Source organism: Scardinius erythrophthalmus, assembly GCF_964197995.2.
Source record: "Scardinius erythrophthalmus genome assembly, chromosome: 7".
Lineage (NCBI taxonomy): Eukaryota > Metazoa > Chordata > Actinopteri > Cypriniformes > Leuciscidae > Scardinius > Scardinius erythrophthalmus.
In genome coordinates, this window is record NC_138227.1 from 46,225,364 (window position 1) to 46,245,067 (window position 19,704).

At 38.6% G+C, this 19,704-nt stretch overlaps 1 protein-coding gene across 1 annotated transcript; it reads right to left on the reverse strand.

The window, feature by feature from the left end:
- Nucleotides 1-5,298: 5,298 nt before the first annotated feature.
- LOC308693196 (uncharacterized protein) lies at nt 5,299-19,480 on the reverse strand. The gene is made up of 23 exons (XM_081369994.1): nt 18,048-19,480; nt 17,423-17,700; nt 17,288-17,341; nt 17,122-17,210; nt 16,947-17,050; nt 14,602-14,631; nt 13,765-13,886; nt 13,589-13,621; nt 13,286-13,375; nt 13,109-13,180; nt 12,420-12,508; nt 12,233-12,335; nt 11,819-11,918; nt 11,523-11,575; nt 11,168-11,210; nt 10,851-10,892; nt 10,586-10,636; nt 10,216-10,257; nt 10,100-10,129; nt 9,948-9,995; nt 6,612-6,666; nt 5,724-5,838; nt 5,299-5,561 (listed from the first exon to the last, which is right to left on the reverse strand). Exons 6-22 carry the CDS (start codon nt 14,606-14,608, stop codon nt 5,817-5,819), a joined length of 1,002 nt encoding a protein of 333 aa, XP_081226120.1. The 5' UTR covers nt 14,609-14,631; nt 16,947-17,050; nt 17,122-17,210; nt 17,288-17,341; nt 17,423-17,700; nt 18,048-19,480; the 3' UTR covers nt 5,299-5,561; nt 5,724-5,816.
- Nucleotides 19,481-19,704: the final 224 nt, after the last annotated feature.

The following is a 19,704-nucleotide window of genomic DNA, read 5'->3' on the forward strand; positions in this document are numbered from 1 at the left end:
GCGGCCTAAGTAACTCATTTGCACATGTAAACATAACTTTGAAATGCAATGTTTAGAATCATGCCACATAGTGCACCACAACATTACACTGTTGATTCTGTTCATAGTATTACCATTACCTATCGCAGATTAGACTTTTAGTTATTGAAATATGTTCTCAGGGCAGCATTGCATCTTATTGGTTCTCTCAGTCATCCAATCAGCGACAGCAGGAGGCGGGACATGGATTATTTGAATTGTTTTTCTCAGAACGCGGGAGACATCACACTAAGGAGATCGTTGCAGTTAAGGTAATGTTATGTTTTATGTTGAACTAGCCTATATTAGATTATTACATTAAAATGCCAAGATAATTAAGTATTTGGATTTTAAGTAAAGCTTGTTTTTCTATCGAGCTGTTATTTAACTAGCCAGCTAACTAATGTAAGTAAGCTAACTTGCAACATTAGCTAGCTAGCTCTTAGAAAGGATAATAGCTAATGTTAGCTTATATTCTATTATAACTTTTACTGGCTATAATAGCAAGTTACGCTGCTGTCATTGCACACTTTTGCTGTGGTATTGTTGCTGCGCCCAAGGCATTTTGTCATAGCTACATACAACAAACTGCTCTTTTGTGCATTTTTGATGCATATATTCTAATACTGGTCTTAGAGCACCGTGTCATATTTATGTGCAACATTCATTTGCTGCTCTAAGGACATTTTTGCCGCATAAATTCTAATCCTGCCCTCAGGGCACCTTACTGTATATCCATGCAACATTCTTTTGCTGCCCTCAGGGCACCTTACCGTATCTCCATGCAACATTCATTTGCTGCTCTTAGCGCATTTTGTTGCAGATATTCTAATGCTGCTCTGAGCGCACCTTATGACATTAGATCTACAATTGCAATTCGAGCAATTCTAATACTGCTCTCAGGGCACCTTACCGTATCTCCATGCAACATTCTAATACTGCTCTCAGGGCACCTTACCGGATCTCCATGCAACATTCTAATACTGCTCTCAGGGCACCTTACCGTATCTCCATGCAATATTCTAATACTGCCCTCAGGGCACCTTACCGTATCTCCATGCAACATTCTAATACTGCTCTCAGGGCACCTTACCGTATCTCCATGCAACATTCTTTTGCTGCCCTCAGGGCACCTTACCGTATCTCCATGCAACATTCTAATACTGCTCTCAGGGCACCTTACCGTATCTCCATGCAACATTCTAATACTGCCCTCAGGGCACCTTACCGTATCTCCATGCAACATTCTAATACTGCCCTCAGGGCACCTTACCATATCTCCATGCAACATTCTAATACTGCTCTCAGGGCACCTTACCGTATCTCCATGCAACATTCTAATACTGCTCTCAGGGCACCTTACCGTATCTCCATGCAACATTCTAATACTGCTCTCAGGGCACCTTACCGTATCTCCATGCAACATTCTAATACTGCTCTCAGGGCACCTTACCGGATCTCCATGCAACATTCTAATACTGCTCTCAGGGCACCTTACCGTATCTCCATGCAACATTCTAATACTGCCCTCAGAGCACCTTACCGTATCTCCATGCAACATTCTAATCCTGCCCTCAGGGCACCTTACCGTATCTCCATGCAACATTCTTTTGCTGCCCTAAGGGCACCTTACTGTATCTCCATGCAACATTCATTTGCTGCTCTTAGCGCATTTTTGCTGCAAGCATTCTAGTACTACTCTCAGGGCACCTTATAATATCTACATACAACATTAATTGGCTGCTCTATGGGCATTAGTGGCACACTTTCTTATACTACTGCATCCCTACTCATACACATGCTAATACTGCTCTTAGAGCACCTTATAGTATCTAAATAGAACAACACAAATCTTAGGGCACTTCATATGCTACTTTCTGTGTAGTACTGAAATTTGCAAACATACAACTAGTTTTCTTCTAATCCGGTAACATTCAGGTATGCTGTGTCTATTTCTGAAATGTTTTGTAAAATTATTGTTTTCTTTCTTGTATTGTTTATATCAACTGCAGATTATGGAGCAGCTATGGATCGAGGGCATCCGAAGGAAACTGAGAATAGAAAAAGATTCCCGTGTTTCCACGGATATCAAAATTGTTCATGGGGACAAGAAAACAGAGTTTATGGAGAACTATGTAGAAGAACTACAGAAGAAAACAAAGACCTTTTTCTTGGCGGCAAAACAGAACAGCAAAAATTATTATTTCCATGCCTGTGAAAGAGGCAACAAACCAACAGGAAAAAGCATGGGCAAGGCATGTGAAACAAGGGCCAATTCCTGTGAAGCCTATGTGTCGTTTAAATTTATAGAGGAGACAGGTTTCACAGCAGTAGTAGTTCGGCAGCAATTAACACACACGGGACATGATTTGTCAAACCCTGAAGAGAGGAAGAAAAATGCAATTAATCCAGAATTGTTAGGATTTGTCGAGATATGGCTCACACAAGGTCTATCCATATCACAGATTGTCATAAAAAGTTGTGATTGGGCATGTAGTCGGGGTTACACCGATAAGCATGACAGGCGTTTCTTCCTAACTCCAGAAGATGTAAGGTTGGTAAAACGCCACCTCCGTATCTTCACTTTGCCGGACATCGATGATGCTGTGAGTGTGGAAAAGCTGGTGACGGGTGAACTGAAAGAAAATATTTGCTTTTTTCAACCTTTGACAAAAGACCAGCCACTAGTTATTGTTGTCCAGACACCACAACAGAAGACTCTACTCCAAGAGAACCCCAACCCCATGGTTTTTATGGACGCCTCCTACAAAGGTTTGACATCATATGGGTATGCCCTGTATGCCCTTGTACTTGTCAATCAAACTGGAAGAGGAGTACCATTTGCATACTTAATAATGAGCCAGGAATCATCAGCAATACTTGAGCTTTGCTTGAACATGCTTTGTTCAAGCAATCCAAACTTTTACCCAAGGTGAGAACAGTTCTTTTCAAAAGCCCAATACCCATACAAGGACAAAGGAGTTGTAATACTGAGAGATAATTGAATACCTTTTGTAACTTAAACAATGGTCAATTTACTACATTTGCCTAGATGAAATTGTGATACTCCAGTATTCTGCAATATTATTATCTGGAGTCTGGTCTTATTTTTCCTAGGTCAGTTATGATCGACAGAGACTTGAAAGAGCTCAATGCCATAAGAGAAGTTTTCCCCAAAACCAAAGTTCTCCTCTGTTGGTTTCATGTTCTCCACTGATTGCATTTAAGAAATGCACGAGTAGATACTTTGAACATTCTGTTTGGTTGTAAATAAATTGATTTACAATTTTGATATCATATGCCTGCTGTAGCTTCTGAAAAAAACAATGTAGCCTCATTTACAGTGCTATATATTGTGTATTAAAGGCTGTACATCGCTGGGTTACATCAAGAGATGGTGGGAACCTGTCAACCGACAAAAGACACGTCGTCATTCATGCCATGACCTCAATGAAAGCTTGCATAACGGTAACTACGATAGATATATAAAATTGTATGTGTCTCAATATCTGCTATTACCCTTGTTTCGTCTGTGTTGGGTACTCTAAACTGGCAACCATAATATATGGTATGGTATGATTTCAGGAGGAAGATTTTGTGACAGTGTCCACTAGTGTGTGCAATGACCTTGATGCCCAGCTTGGCAGCAATCGAGTGACAACATCCCTGAAGGTGCACTGGCTTCCACATGCAGCACTATGGGCCAATTTTGGACGACTGTTTGAGCACAACAGCAGTGACACCAACAACAAGGCAGAGAGGTAGTCAAAGATTAATAATCATGTTTTTTCAAACATTACAATGCATGATATAAAACAACAAAGTAACTCATGATCGGGAACATTTGGTTCCCTAGACGGCACATTTATCTTCTAATCTGCCACTGAACACAATTTTTCTGGTCACATTTGGAATTTTTTTTTTTTTTATTTACAAATGAAGTTATCATTTCCAAAGTTTCCAATATCACAATCCTATCTCCCCAACACTGAGTGAGTATTGTTTTCTCAATCTATGATTTACTCATACCAGTATATTTTGTTTTCCCCTTTTAGTTTTTTTCTGGCACTTAAATACCAGTTCCTAAGGGGAGAGGCAAACAGAAGAGTTGATCAACTTCTTCACTTGCTATGTGGTGATGTTCAAAAATATTATTGGTAAGGCCAATTGTTATTGTGATGCTTATCACATTAATTTTGGTCACACCGTCTATTAGGATATTAATTCTGTAATGCCATTTGAGTAAGTGTTAAGTAAATTTGGTAATGTTATCTTTCAGATACTTGAAATTACTAATTCTATGTTCACAATACTGTCCTCTGTTACATGTCCTGCATGAATGGAATTAAATGAGAATTGAATTAATTCAAAATGATCAATTTCTGTGATTAAAAAGGTCAATACTATATTTAATTTTATACACAATAATGCCTGTTATCCTCAGACTAAATGCTCTTTTGTTAATGTAGCTACCTGGACGACTTGGCAGATGCAGGAAGACTGAGGGTCTCCTCGTCAGCATCAACATCTACAGCAGCCAAGAACACAGTGGGACAGCAGATCCTGATAAATGAGCAAGGAAAGTGCTCTGTGCAAACAGGGGCAGGCCCCAACTCAGATTCAACTTTGAACACTGTGGATCTAGTCAAGATGCAGTGTGACTGTGGATTGTATGATAAGGGAAATGTATGCACACATATTGTATCATCATACACTGAAGCACAGAAATGTATTGATATTGCACAGCTACGTGCTGACATGGCTAGAGATATTGTTGCCAAAAAACAGTACCACGTTGATGGTGATTTCATCACTGTTCACCCCACTGATGTAAGTGCCACATTTGTATTTACTGGTGACCCTGCCTTTTGTACCTGTGCTGTCAACAGTTACGGTCAAAAGTGTGTGTGCTTACATGTTGCTGACTGCCTGCAAACCACCAACAATTCACATTCTACATGTCCCACTACATGTCCCACTGCTGGAAGCGAAAATCTGTTTGTGCCAACAAATGTCAATGCACAAGTTCAACTTAAGTCTATGTTGACAGATTTACTGGAGTGGAGCAAATCAGAAAATTACATGTATAGTAGTGACCTGTACACTACAGTGAAGAGGGCACACACAGTGGCCTTCAATCGTTTTGGCATTGTGTCAAGAAAACGAAAAATACATGCACTTCATGCTTATTGCCAGCGGATAGAGCAAGCCAAACGAGAGCTTTACAAAAAGCGCAAAACAAGAAGATACAAGCGCTAAATAATAATAATAAACAGAGTTAACCAAAAAATATTGTTTAATTGCATTTTTTTGCAGTGATTTAACAGTGAACAGTACAGTACATTGAACAGTTTGCAGCACATAGTGTAATTGTGTCAGAAATAGTGTCAATTTAATTTTCTAGAGCCCTTGCTTTTGCAACAAGGCACTCTCTGATGATCTGAAACACAACCTGGCATACTTGGGGTCCAAGTGTGTGTGTGACCTTTGAATACATGTCCATGTTGTCGCCCAACACTTGTTCGATTATGTCGAGTTCAGCACTGTAAACAAACAAAAGAAATCTCTGAGACAAGTTACATTATATACAGACAGTAGTACAATTACGAATTGAGTGAAAGCACTGGCATAACAACATTATGCCAATTCAGAAGGAGAAAGACTTAAAAAGTGGAAGGAAAAAGATATCTGTATGCATATTTTACCTCAAGTCATGATCCTCTCTTCTGCAGCCTCGCTCAGCCAGCTGCTGGCCTATGATTTTGAAGGGTATTTCCTTGGTCAAATATCCTAGGTCTTTAGCAAGACCTTGGCACTCCTCTGTGACACAAAAGGAGCCAATGAGTAAATTAGACCTTAACATGTTACTAATGTAGTTTATATTTTAGTTACTAAACCGTTTGCATTTTGTTAAACTGTATGGCCATTGGCATTTGTTTGTCTATGCCTCATTCATTCACCTAGGCTACTTATGCCTCCAACATGGCTGACATTCTAAAACTTGCAGTTCTACAACCTTTGGTAGGAACACCTTATTCAATAATAAGGGAATCTGTTGGAATGTACACCTTTAAGAAATCGCCTAGTTCTGACTGCATATATGTTACCTTCAACTAGTTTGGTGCACATTGTAGTGTTTGAGCCATACGGACTCAGCTGCACCCCTGCCTCTTTCAACTCCCTCACAAGCTCCTTTTTTTTTCCCTTTGCCTTCCTCAAATAAGTCACCATGAGGTGACCAGAGAACTTTTCTGGTGCAGAGCATCTCCTCTGCAGCTCCTCTACTGAAACAAAGTGCCTGTGCAATCATAACACATTATTTTTTTGTGAACATCAAAAACCAACATATCTGTAGACAAAGATCACCAATAAAACCATGAGGCTTAAGTGAACAACATCATATTGTTTGACAAATAAGCCATTACTCATTACTCTACATAGTTTGTAGTTTTACCTGTTTTTTGCATTAGTTGCATTAGGCACGTAACACACATGTTCTACTGATGTTATCTGCACTCTTGCCTCTATCAAGTCAATTCGTCATATAAAAAGGCACACCCACCCAATCCAACTCTAGTCGTAGCATTACCAACCTTTTAGCTTTCTTTGAAGACGCCACCTTCAACAGGCTGTCCACATAGAATCCATCTTCAATAAAGAATACATGAATATTACAATAATTAACATGTTGTTAAATGTCATTTCAGTTCAGTGTCATTTTAATGTTAATAATGAAATATTTATTGGCACCTCTGTTGAAATTAGAGAGAAGAATGGTGCGCACATCTAAAAAAACTAGGGATGCACTGATTGATCGGCTGGTGACCGGAATTGGCGATTTTCACGTGATCGGCCATGACCGGCGACCGGCCGGTCAGTCTGACATATGCCGATTTTATGCCGGTCAAATGCACTCGGGCACTGCATGATTAACATCGCTCGACATCAGCATCACACATGCACATGGAACGCACATGTAGGAAACCTCGTGAATTACAGCCGTTTCACACCGCAAATGTCAGTGGCGCACAGAATAAGTATGTCTAGTGTGTTTTAACAAGAACTCCAGTATGTCAGAAAAGAAAACAAAGACTCAAAAATATTTGTAAAAGATTTACCAATTTAAACTTGTTTTCATTATTCAGTTTTGGTTGCAAGTATGGTTATGTAAGGCCCGCTATATTGGTCCAATTGCTGGTTCGCCAATACACGGGGAAGGAATCACATGTTCTATCCCCACTCATGCAAAGTATTGGTTGGTGAATGTTGACTATTCTGTTTAACTCTTCAATGAAAATAATGTCAAAGTCAGTTAGAATAATCAAATGTAACAATTTATTATGTCAGGTAAATGTATCATGCCAATTTCATAATCAATTCAAAGATAATCGATACAAAACATCAAATGCTCTGGAATAGAGAGAAGATGCATACCCAACTTTAAGAAATATGTGAGGCTGAGAGATTTCTTTCTCTCAGCCTCACGGGCCGATCTGAAGTACAGAAAAGGCCCCGAACTCTCTGCTGCATCTCATTAAATAGTCAGACCTCTTTCACATAGAAACATGTGCTAACAAAAGAAATTTGCATGCAGTGGTCGCACCTTCATGGGGGTGGGTGACCATTTGCTTGAGAGACCACCTTCCTTTGTAAGTCAGTTATCCATAAACTCTTAAAACCTTATTACCTTTTATTTTACCTATCTGGATATGAGATATCTGTACCACTCACTTTGAGACATTTCAAATGACACCAAAAACATAACAGTCAATGATAAACATTCACATTAAACCATATTCTTGTGTGAGTTCTTAGTAGTTTGCGGAAGTGAGGTCGTATGGGGGAGGTCAAATGGTAATTAGCCCTTTGTCTCAGACCAGGCCTCAACCAGTACTTTCAGTCTTACAGTTATGATTATAAAAAATAAATAAAGTAAACTAGCCAGAAATTATAGAAATATCTTATTTGTGTGTGCTGTAAAGTGATTAGAAAAAATGAAATCGGAATCGGCTAAAATCGGTCTCGGCAGGTCAAACTCAGAAATCGGAATCGGCCTAGAAAATTGTAATCGGTGCATCTCTAAAAAAATCAATTGTATCAAAGTAGAAGAGGTGGTCTGCCCCTTGTTTATGCTCCAAAAGGAAATTTATTTCCTTGAAAACAACGCAATGTTTCAATCCCATCGGATCTTCATTAGGCATTGAAAACATGGGGCGAGACGGCCTATATCACATGACTGCACACTCACGTTCAAGTAGTCTTTGTACTGAATGTGAATGTGTGCATGAGAAGAGGCCTGCGCAGCTGCTTTGTGTGTACGCAAGCTTTGTACATAAGTCCCATGCTCTTTTTAAATACAGATACTAGAGATGATTAGTACTACAGGAATGAGACGTGGAATCGTGCATATACGTCAGCTGAATTGGAAATTGAGCTGTTGTTTCAACTGTCGATCGCGGAGGCTACCTGTACCTCTAAGAACCAATTGGGCAAACTGTACAGCCAATCAGACCAATGATGCCAAAGACACTGGGCTTAACATGAGCATAGAACCAGTCTTGGTATGACCTGTAGAGCAAAATCCAAATAGCTCGCAGGGTAACATTATAATAATAAAGCTTCATTGCAGACACAGGTCCATATAACACCACATAAAGTATAAATAGTATAGTGTATTCTGCCCTACAAAGGCAAAAGACCTTAAGTCGCTAGAGTGTGGAACTGAGAAAAATGACTTTAAAGATTTTTAGTTGTCCCGCTTAATTAATTATAGGTAGGACACTGGAAATTTGGCAAATAGATGTTTTAGTAATGGAAATTATATACATAAAAAAATCTTGAGCTCAAACTTGACTTTTGACCACTATTTTAAAGTTACTGTACTCTGCCTTTGTATTGTCAGCAAAAAGTGAGAGGTCATACCAAGGCAAAAGGCAGTAACTTCCACATTATCAATATTTAGTTGCTGATCACCATTAACAAAATCATTATAGTACACACCTGTATAAAATCTAGTGATCATGGCATTTATTTTGTATGATTTACAATTATTTATAGCCATCTACTTATTGCTATCCTGTGCTTTGGTTGCATTCTGATGGCATTATTAATACATTTGACATGACAAAATACCTCCTATTAGTCCAGCGTTGACTCGACCGCGTTTAGGGCGGGGCTGAAGGCGAAGTTTTGGCACTCTGCCAGCTAGTTTGCCAAGCTTTAATTCATGGATGTATTCATCTGATACGGCAATGTGTAACGTTTTTCTGTCAACTCTGCATAATCCTTCGCGATCGTAATCGCACGTTTGTCGATGGAGCAGACCACACTAAATGTTCTGACCGCTCTGAGGACATCAGAAGTTAGAGCGACTGATGGCAGCTGTACAAAGTACACAGGATACACCGTAATTTTAATTTTAATGGACATTAAAACAAAGGCAGATAACCTTACAATCTGGTAGGTAGCATTATTTGATTGAACACCGGCACCGTAACTTCATATTGACGCGCGGCTAAACAAAGGCAGAGCACCGTAACTCGTAATTTGAGCAAAACAAAGCCAAAGAGCGGTAACTGATGTTACGGTGTTCTGCCTTGGTTTCTCATGGGCTTTTGGAAGTTACTGTTAAGACAAATCATTATTTTCTCGAAAAATAAACAGAATTGATTCAAGATACTTATCCACATAATAAAGAAGGTCTTGAATGTGCCAAAAATATAAATAACTCATTTTCGACCAAAAACGAAGTTACGGTCTTTTGCCTTTGCACGGCAGTATTCTGCTCCTTCTATAATCACTCGGACTACAAAATATCTTATTTGAGCCCAACTTTGTATATGTGTGCCAGCAAGTTAACAATCAGTCCATTCTATCCACCTTACATGTATAGATAGAATATAAAAGTACAGTATCATAATATTACATACCCTTTTTCTCCGATGCCTCCTCCTCCTCTTCCTCTGCATCTGATGTATCTGCATCATTTGAACAGACAGGAAATCAAATTGACACAAATTTCAAATTTTATAAATAAAAATGATGATCCTCTATAACTCAACAGAACTAATTAATTGTTTACCTGCAACAACCTCCACCTTCGTTTTTGCTACTATTGACACATAAAAAAAAAAAAGTTACTCTGAGGAAACAAAGGGTGTTTAACTCTGAATAAAATCTCAGAAATGCATGTTTTACCTTCAACTGCCTCTGCAGTCTCCGTCTCAGCTGTTTCTGCCTCTGTTAATACATGAAAAGAATCTACATTGGAAATATGTGACATTCTCAAATTGTGATTTTCAATAAGTTTTTCAGTCACCTTTAACAGGGGTGCCTACAAATTTGTTGGGCGCTGTATGGAACATTAAATTGCTTGTGCATCTGATATATCTGCATCATTTGCACGTAACAGACATGAAGTCAAATAGACACATTCAAAGTTGTTGGGCGCTGTATGAAACATTACATTGCTTGTGTAATGTAACGTGCATAAATAGAATATAAAATCCAGTATGTAAAGTACAGTATATAATATAAAGTACGGTATCATAATATTATATACAGGTACCCATTTTCTCTGATGCCTCCTCCTTCTCCTCTTCCTCTGCATCTGATGTATCTGCATAATTTGAAGGAAGTCAAATTTACACATTCAAATTTTATAAATAAAAATGATGATCCTCTATAACTCAACAGAACTAATTAATTGTTTACCTGCAACAACCTCCACCTTAGTTTTTGCTTCTATTGACACATAAAAAAAAACAAAAAAAACAAAACAAAGGGTGTGTGTGTAGTGTAACTGAATAAAATCTCAGAAATGCATGTTTTACCTTCAACTGCCTCTGCAATCTCCGTCTCAGCTGTTTCTGCCTCTGTTAATACATGAAGAGAATCTATATTGGAAATATGTGACATATTTTCAAATTGTGATTTTCAATAAGTTTTTCAGTCACCTTTAACAGGGGTGCCTACAAATTTGTTGGGCGCTGTATGAAACATTACATTGCTTGTGTAATGTAACGTGCATAAATAGAATATAAAATCCAGTATGTCTAGCCACTACAATCCAACTAACATCAGTAACAACACTGGGGCCAACTAAGAGTAGCCTCCGTAAACAAACCCGTTTGTGTGTGTGTTGTCCTACCTGGTTTTGGACTCTTTTCTGTAGAGCAGAATGTGCATGTCTCCTGCAAAAGATTTTGCATGATAAATAGTTATGCCAAGTACACATCAAACAATTCTTTTGTCACAGACCAGTCATGGGAGTCATTCAAATTAAGTCCCAGTCCCTGATGAGGTGGAGTTTGGGTTATCAACACATCATGACACTTCACATGTGACCCCTCGTCATCACAGATTTAACTGCCGATTCACTCCTCACCCAAAGATTATGTTAATGACTCCCTAGACCAATCTGTGACAAAAGAATCGTCTGATGTGTACTTGGCTTTAATCTGACAGCGGAATTTTGCTTTAGATAAAATATCATTAGCACTTGCCTTTTTCTTCCCTGACATCTTCTTGTAGCAGACTGTACAAATGCCTGAACTATCTGAAAAAACAAATGCTTTGTATAATACAATGATACTTTGGATAACACAAACACATTAAAAGCAACCATAACCTTCACATATTTCAAGAGCCATAACCAGTCCAAAGTATGACATCCTCCAAATTTACTAGTTAAAGCTACCACTCCAAATCATCAGTGACTTGAACTTAATGCAGGGAGCGACAGGTAGCCAGCAGAGCTCAATAAGGAGCACCCATACATACACAAATGTATACTACTTACCAAGGGACTTAAATAACAAAGTCCCAAGTCTCTCCCGCTCTTGGGAGATGGGGAGGCATTGGAGGTGACCTTGGTGTCCCTGGAGGATCATTTCTGCAAACTAAAAGAGCAACAGAAAGTCTATTTTAATGAAATAACATCACTTATAATAACTGAACCTTATAGAGCAGGCAACAAATTGTTGTAAAAAAATGTCAATTTGGGAAAGGGACTATTACAAGAGAAAATGATGGTGCTCATTTAATAATTATACTATCATGACTCCTGTATCATATGCTGAAGTCCATGTCCAAGATCCATTAATATTTGATCTGCAACTTTCATTCAAAATTGCTCTAGTTAAAGTGAAAACTAAAAATGTCTATATTTTCAAAAGACAACAGAAACATTATGCAGAAAATGACCAAACTGTACCATTATTGAGAACACTCCACATGACACAGAGTCATTTTGCAAGTCATGGTCCCTGTTTATGAACTTCCAGGGCCTTTGGCAGCCTCTGCTAGCAGCAAATAAGCTGAAAGATTAGAGAATATAATTATGAAGGTCTCTACTGAGTTTTCATTACCTCATTTTATAGAGCAATACAAAAACCGTGTACCTCCAATTTTCGATTATTTGGGAGCAACGTTGTGGATGCTCCCCCAATGAGTCAATGTATGTAATAGTTCCCTCTTTCAAGTTGCAATGCTATACGGAAGATGGAAAAACGTATGGGAAAGGTTTGAAGGGCAGTTTCAACCAATCTTGAAATGACTGTGTTGAAAATCATTGAAACTTTTAAAATGTCAAGCACTAACAGCTCAAACAACACTAATGAGAATGGCACGACAGCAACAATAATGATAACTAATGTGTGATGCTATTTTGCGCATAAGGCCCATTTCACACCGGGAACGTGGCATGAACGTCACGTATCTGTTGCGTGTCAGTTGCGTGTCAGCTGCGTGGCGTTTTCTATGTCTTTGCTTACCAGAAGCGTGTCTGATGCTCCGCTGCGGCGGCCTCTCTGCCAATTAAAACGTTTTTTTTTTGCTCACGTTATTTTTTTCTTCACTGTTTTGAATGGAAACACTTCCAACACGCTTGCGTGAAAAATAGGCGTGAGTCCTATTCCTAGCATGCACGCGTTTGAGATGTGCATGCTGTCACGCAGGCGGTGTGCAAGGTCTAACCTGCTAAGATGGGAGCCGAAATAAAAACGGACACGCCACGCAGCTGACACGCTCACACCATGCTCCCGGTGTGAAACGGGCCTAATAGTCTCTACATAACCTAACAGCAACCTACAAAGAGGGTCCAGTGGCACTCTCCCACCAAGTAGGGCCCGAAGACGGCACTGGCTCCTTTAAGAATGTTTTTCTGACAGGAAATGAAGAAAACATTCATGAACAAACAAATAAACTTGACAGCCAATGTATTCTGTAGCACTGAACAATAACCTGAAAACATGCACATAACTCTTACTTTTAGAAAATAAGTGCTCCTGGCCCTGGAGCTGCCTTCCAAAATCAGGCGCATAGCCTGGCTATTTATGGGCTCTGTCCCAGGCTGGCTCTAAGCGAGGGAGAGAAATGGTTTAAGTCATTAAATGATGTTATATCTATATTTGATGTATGTATATGTGTGTGTGTGTGTGTGTGTGTGTGTGTGTGTGTGTGAGTGTGTGAGAGAGAGAGAGAGAGAGAGAGAGAGAGAGAGAGAGAGAGAGAGAGAGAGAGAGAGAGAGAGAGAGAGAGAGAGAGAGAGTATTATAAAGGTATGGGTTACCCTGCTGATTATGTAAAATAGGGCATCCATTACCTGAGGAAGTAATACATAAACAAATATATAAAATACAATAAATCACAATAGAGTCAAGGTAAAGTGAAAAGCTGACACAGCCTAGTGCTTTGCATAGCCTAGAAGGGGAAGATAATTATTTTTGAAAAGAAATAGAAAATTACCTCATCTGGAAGTTCAGATGGGCCTACCAGGGCCTCCAAACTGCCCAGAAAGATTTTAAAAGGCCCAACTGTCCCAAGGACATCTTCATGATGAAGTCCTTGGGACTTCAGTGTTTCTAAGTCTGAATGGATAAAGAAATTAAGTCCCAAAATAGGTAACCTTACTTAGGCTAATGGCACAAATTTAATCCAATCAACTAGTCCAAGTAGCATACAAAACTACTGTAAAGTAGTGTTGGCAATTCAGTTTTTTTCTCTGGCGACTAGAATTCACATTTTATAGACTAGCAACTTTTTTGCCGATTTGTTCATGTTTTTTGTTGAGAAACATCAAAATATGTAGTCTAACTTCCCTACAGCGCTCTGTCTCAAGTGCTTGTCTGTAAGTTAGTAATGTCACACCAGCCTGAAATGGGCAGCTAAAGCATATGGGCAACAGTTTTAGCCACATGTACTATGATGAGGCAAGTCAGGGGCCACATATTGTACAATTTAGACATAGCCTAGTTGTGTTGAGTTGAATGCCATGCCAATGATGTTTCATGTTACAGTAGCCCCAGCATTTCTCAGTATTTCACAGATTTTTGGTAGGCTACAGCCTCATCATGGGCCTATTACATAAATGTAATTGAAACACTCCAAGGGCTGCATCTGGCCCAGGACCTTATGTTGCCCATGTGTATGATCGTACTAAAAACACCAACTAAAAAAAGTACCGGTATGTTCTCTACCTGGTCAGATGTAAATATGCGAATTATGCAAACAATATAATTATGTATGCAGATGATGCAAATGACTAACATAGATTAGGGAAAAAATAGTATAAGAATAACTTACTGTTCATTTGGCTTGGTCACGTTTTCCAAACTAGACAAAAGACACAAATTAAAAACATGTATTTCTCCTGAAACAGTAAATGGGATACTTATGACTACCCTTACCAAAAAAAAAAGTATACTTCAAGTTCATTTTATTAAGTAAACTTCAGTAAAGTTCAAGTATATTTCCCAAATATACTTTACATAGCAAGTATACTTATACCAATGCACTAATGGTATACTTATAAGTGTACTACTTTAATACTTCTTGGGACTAAATTGGCCCACTTTGTAGTATATAAAAGTATACTTTTATGTATACTTTAAGTGTAAAAGTAGTAAAGTTTGAGTACACAAATAGTTTATATTTAAGTTTTATTTTGAACTGCAACTATAGCCTACTATAAGTGAACTTATAGTGTTATGGGAAAATTCAGTATTTCTTATTTTCATTTGTTTTCAAACTGTTAATTCCATTTAATCATATGTTTCTGTGAGGTTTTCCAGCAGCTGAGGGGGGACAGGAAAGAGCAGGCCAATAAAACAGATGGGCAGGAAGATAGTGAAATACCTGAGCACGAGAAAGAGTTTGGTTAGAAGAATACAGGGTTATTTAACTAATAAAACCAGCACCAGGCCCTCTGCTCCAGGGAAGCAAGAGACAATTAGTATGTTTTTTTTTTTTTTTTTTTAAAGTGAACTTAACATCATACTTATAGTTTACTATTTATATATTTTTTGGCACTTCAAAGTATACTACTAGAGATGTAAATGCAAGTATAGGTCAAATATACTTGTACTTCTCTGTATACTTGTTAGTATAAGCCAAGTATACCTAAGTATAATTTTAAGTATATCTCTGATAAATGTATAAAAAGTAGACTGAAAGCATACTCTCTTATTCTTAGTTTAAAATTAGTATACTAATAGCACACTTGAATAAACTTCTTTTTCGTAAGGGTACTTATGACTATGATACTTACAGTACATACCTGAGGCGAAACAAAAATGCGCTAAGAGCAGCAAATGAATGTTGCATGGAGATCCGGTAAGGTGCCCTGAGGGCAGTATTAGAATGTTGCATGGAGATACGGTAAGGTGCCCTGAGAGCAGTATTAGAATGTTGCATGGAGATACGGTAAAGTGCCCTGAGAGCAGTATTAGAATGGTGCATGGAGATACGGTAAAGTGCCCTGAGAGCAGTATTAGAATGTTGCATGGAGATACGGTAAAGTGCCCTGAGGGCAGTATTAGAATGTTGCATGGAGATACAGTAAAGTGCCCTGAGAGCAGTATTAGAATGGTGCATGGAGATACGGTAAGGTGCCCTGAGAGCAGTATTAGAATGGTGCATGGAGATACGGTAAGGTGCCCTGAGAGCAGTATTAGAATGTTGCATGGAGATACGGTAAGGTGCCCTGAGGGCAGTATTAGAATGTTGCATGGAGATACGGTAAAGTGCCCTGAGAGCAGTATTAAAATGTTGCATGGAGATACGGTAAGGTGCCCTGAGGGCAGTATTAGAATGTTGCATGGAGATACGGTAAAGTGCCCTGAGAGCAGTATTAAAATGTTGCATGGAGATACGGTAAAGTGCCCTGAGAGCAGTATTAGAATGTTGCATGGAGATACGGTAAGGTGCCCTGAGAGCAGTATTAGAATGTTGCATGGAGATATGGTAAAGTGCCCTGAGAGCAGTATTAGAATGTTGCATGGAGGGTAAGTTGCCCTGAGGGCAGTATTAGAATGTTGCATGGAGGGTAAGGTGCCCTGAGGGCAGTATTAGAATGTTGCATGGAGATACGGTAAAGTGCCCTGAGGCACTATTAGAATTTATGCGGCAAAAATGTCCTTAGAGCAGCAAATGAATGTTGCACTTGAATACGACACGGTGCTCTAAGACCAGTATTAGAATATATGCATCAAAAATGCACTAAAGAGCAGCTAAGCATTTTGTTGTTTGTATAAATGCCCTGGGAGCAGCAACAATACCACAGCAAAAGTGTGCAATGACAGCAGCATAACTTGCTATAATAACGAGTAAAAGTTATAATAGAATATAAGCTAACATTAGCTATTATCCTTTCTTAGAGCTAGCTAGCTAATGTTGTGAGTTAGCTTACTTATATTAGTTAACGTAAGTTAGCTAACATTAGCTAACGTTAGTTAAATAACAGCTCGATAGAAAAACAAGCTTTACTTAAAACCCAAATACTTCATTATCTTGACATTTTAATGTAATAATCTAATATAGTTCAACATAAAACACAACATTACCTTAACTTAAAATCCAAATACTTCATTATCTTGACATTTTAATGTAATAATCTAATATAGTTCAAGTTCAACATAAAACAACATTACCTTAACAGTTACTACAACGATCTCCTTAGCGTGATGTCTCCCGCGTCCGGAGGAAAAAAATCAAATAATCCATGTCCCGCCTCCTGCTGTCATTGATTGGACAACTGAGAGAACCAATAAGATGCAATGCTGCCCTAAGAACATATTTCAATAACTAAAAGTCTAATCTGCTTACCTATCCAAACCGCCACAAAAACTTGCATGGAGCTCCAATTCCTTCACAGGAAAACTTTGCAGACAAACAGGACACTTTGCCTCTGGTGACTAAAAAGCAAGTAATGATGTAAAATAAACATTAAAAGAAGTCAGAATAATGTCAGCCCAAGCAACAAGGTAATTACCTTTTCTTCGGTAACAGGAGGTAAATCAGGTGAATCAGGAGGTAGATTAGTCAGCTAGAAATAGACAAAACATTTAACATACATTTAACATCACACATAAATACTCATGAGGTTTATTAAAACAATTTATCTTACCTCTGGTTCTGAGTCAGAAAGCGTCTCATATTCAGCAGTGTTTCAAACTATTGCAAGAATCTGTAGTGGCATAGATGTGGAGCATTTCTTACATTCTGCGTTAGGCATTTGAAAGAACTCCTGGGCATCAGATGGTAGTGGTGACAGGTCAAACTCATCTTGTAATGGATCAATGTACAACATTGTTTTCCCCCCTCCAGTTGCACTTCTAATTGTGCTCCCACAGTAGCCTTCAGACTCTGGAGGAACTAGATTTAAGCGTCTTCTACGCTGTCCACCTGAATAAATCAAAATGATGAATCCAATTCCATTAAAAGTATATATGATGTAATTGTAAGTGCAACTTTGTTAATATAGTGCCTTCTAGGAGTGTTTACAAAAGTACTTTACAAGAAATAACAGATTAAAATAAACTAACAATAGAACAAACAAAAAAAATAAAGTAAGATTGTCATACAATCTCAACTCTGCAAATGATCTTTTCATTATGTTTAAAACAGAAACAAATACTGTCTGTGCCAATCTATTGAAATGTACAAAAACTAATGACATGACATTCACAAAACTATCTGCACTGTGTGATAATGTAAAACTAGTTCCCGTTGTGTTAGTTTACAGGTCATACCAGTTGCTTTGTAGAGAAGCCAGGCTCCAGATGCTGAGTTCACTTTTGGGTACGCATCACTGAACAAGCTAGAGACCTAAAATCCACATTTAACTCAAGATCAGAAATAATGCTTACAAAGGTTTTTAGTTGTTGATACCTAAGGAAGGCATAGCTGTTTAATAAAGGAATGGTGTGTAAGTATACATCGCCTCTGAATGTGTCAAGTCATCAGGCATAGTAAGATTCCGTTTTCCCAAGCCAGCTTGTAAAAGCTGCACCTCATCAGCTGGTGAAGGGGCCGTGTCTGAACTTTTGTTTAAAAGAAACACTGAAAACACAAAGCTTTTCCATAGTTTGTTGAGCTTTGCTGGTCTACTACAGCTGGGTAGCCGTCTCTTTGAACCACGCTTAAAAAATCCAGGGAAAGAACTTCAATAGTTTGAAAATAAAAATTAGTATTGCATTATTTTTATTACATGAATGTGTTTATTGGGAACACAATGAATCTCAAAATTGCCCCTGACTACTACCACTGCTCTAATTATAAGTGCTCAAATGTGTTGTAAATACATGTTAAATACAATGTTTCTGTTTGTCATTGTCATGACTGTAGAACTGAACCCTGGCCATCTCTTGGTCCACTGTTTGACTCTGCCCGACTGCTGAACGGACTGCTGACCCGGCCTTATGCTGGTTTTCCCCAGCGACTGCTTAAGAATTTCAAGGATGTCATGTACAGCTGCAGATGCAGCGTCTGCACCAAGATTTCTGCCTTGCTGTAGAATTAAGACCAGTTTGATATCTGCACTACAATGACACAACCTTGAAAATAATAACTGTACAAAAGAGCAAACAATCAAACTACATAACATCATGACATCAGTGCATTGCAAACTTGTGAATGACAATAATAACCCGCAACGAACTGTTGCACACTGTACATGAATAAAACTTTCATCTATGTTATTCGTTTCTTCAGTAACACAAACTTACTTCAAGCTGCCTTGAAGGACAAGTGGACAACCGTGTCTCTCCTGAGAGCTCATCTTTACAGACTGAGACGATCGAAGGTCAAATATTATTTACATATTTAGTCAAGTCAAGTCAAGTCAAGTCAAGTCATCCTCATTTATATAGCGCTTTTAACAATGTTGATTGTTTCAAAGCAGCTTTACAGAGACAAACGTATAATTTAGGGTAACAGAGATTGCTTTGGCTTTATAGCGGTTCTTTAATAAAGTTATTTTCCAGCTAAAGTTAGTTTTGATTGATTCGCTTCCGTTGCAACGATCATTTGTTATTAAATTAGGGGCCGCTAAGACGACACCATTCTCTCTACATAGACTTTAAACGCGAACCTGTGAGAAACGCTGATGGCGGTCACATGCGCATTAAGAATTGGTTCTATAGTTATGTGCGTTTGAATATATGTGTGCAGGTTTGTAATTCCCTACAAGCCAAGCCTAAACAAAGTACTGGTGTTTCCTTATAATTTTTGATACAGAATTTTATTTTATTTTGTCGCTTTGGGGTAGGACCGCGAGACGAATTTTCCGGCAACGTTTTATTTGTAGAGTGGTAGTGGGATCCTCCATAGGGAGAGACTAGTTGGCACTTCAGCACTGCGTTGTCATCGGTCCAGGCGAAGGTCCTTCGTCAGATCTGGATACGGCCT

Excerpts from the sequence above, each read along its gene's own strand:
- LOC308693196 (XM_081369994.1), bottom strand. Across the intron at positions 9,996-10,099 it reads GAAGGTGGAGGTTGTTGCAG|ATACATCAGATGCAGAGGAA; the intron begins GTAAACAATTAA and ends CAAATGATGCAG. Across the intron at positions 5,839-6,611 it reads TCTTCAAAGAAAGCTAAAAG|AGGAGTGCCAAGGTCTTGCT; the intron begins GTTGGTAATGCT and ends TTTGTGTCACAG.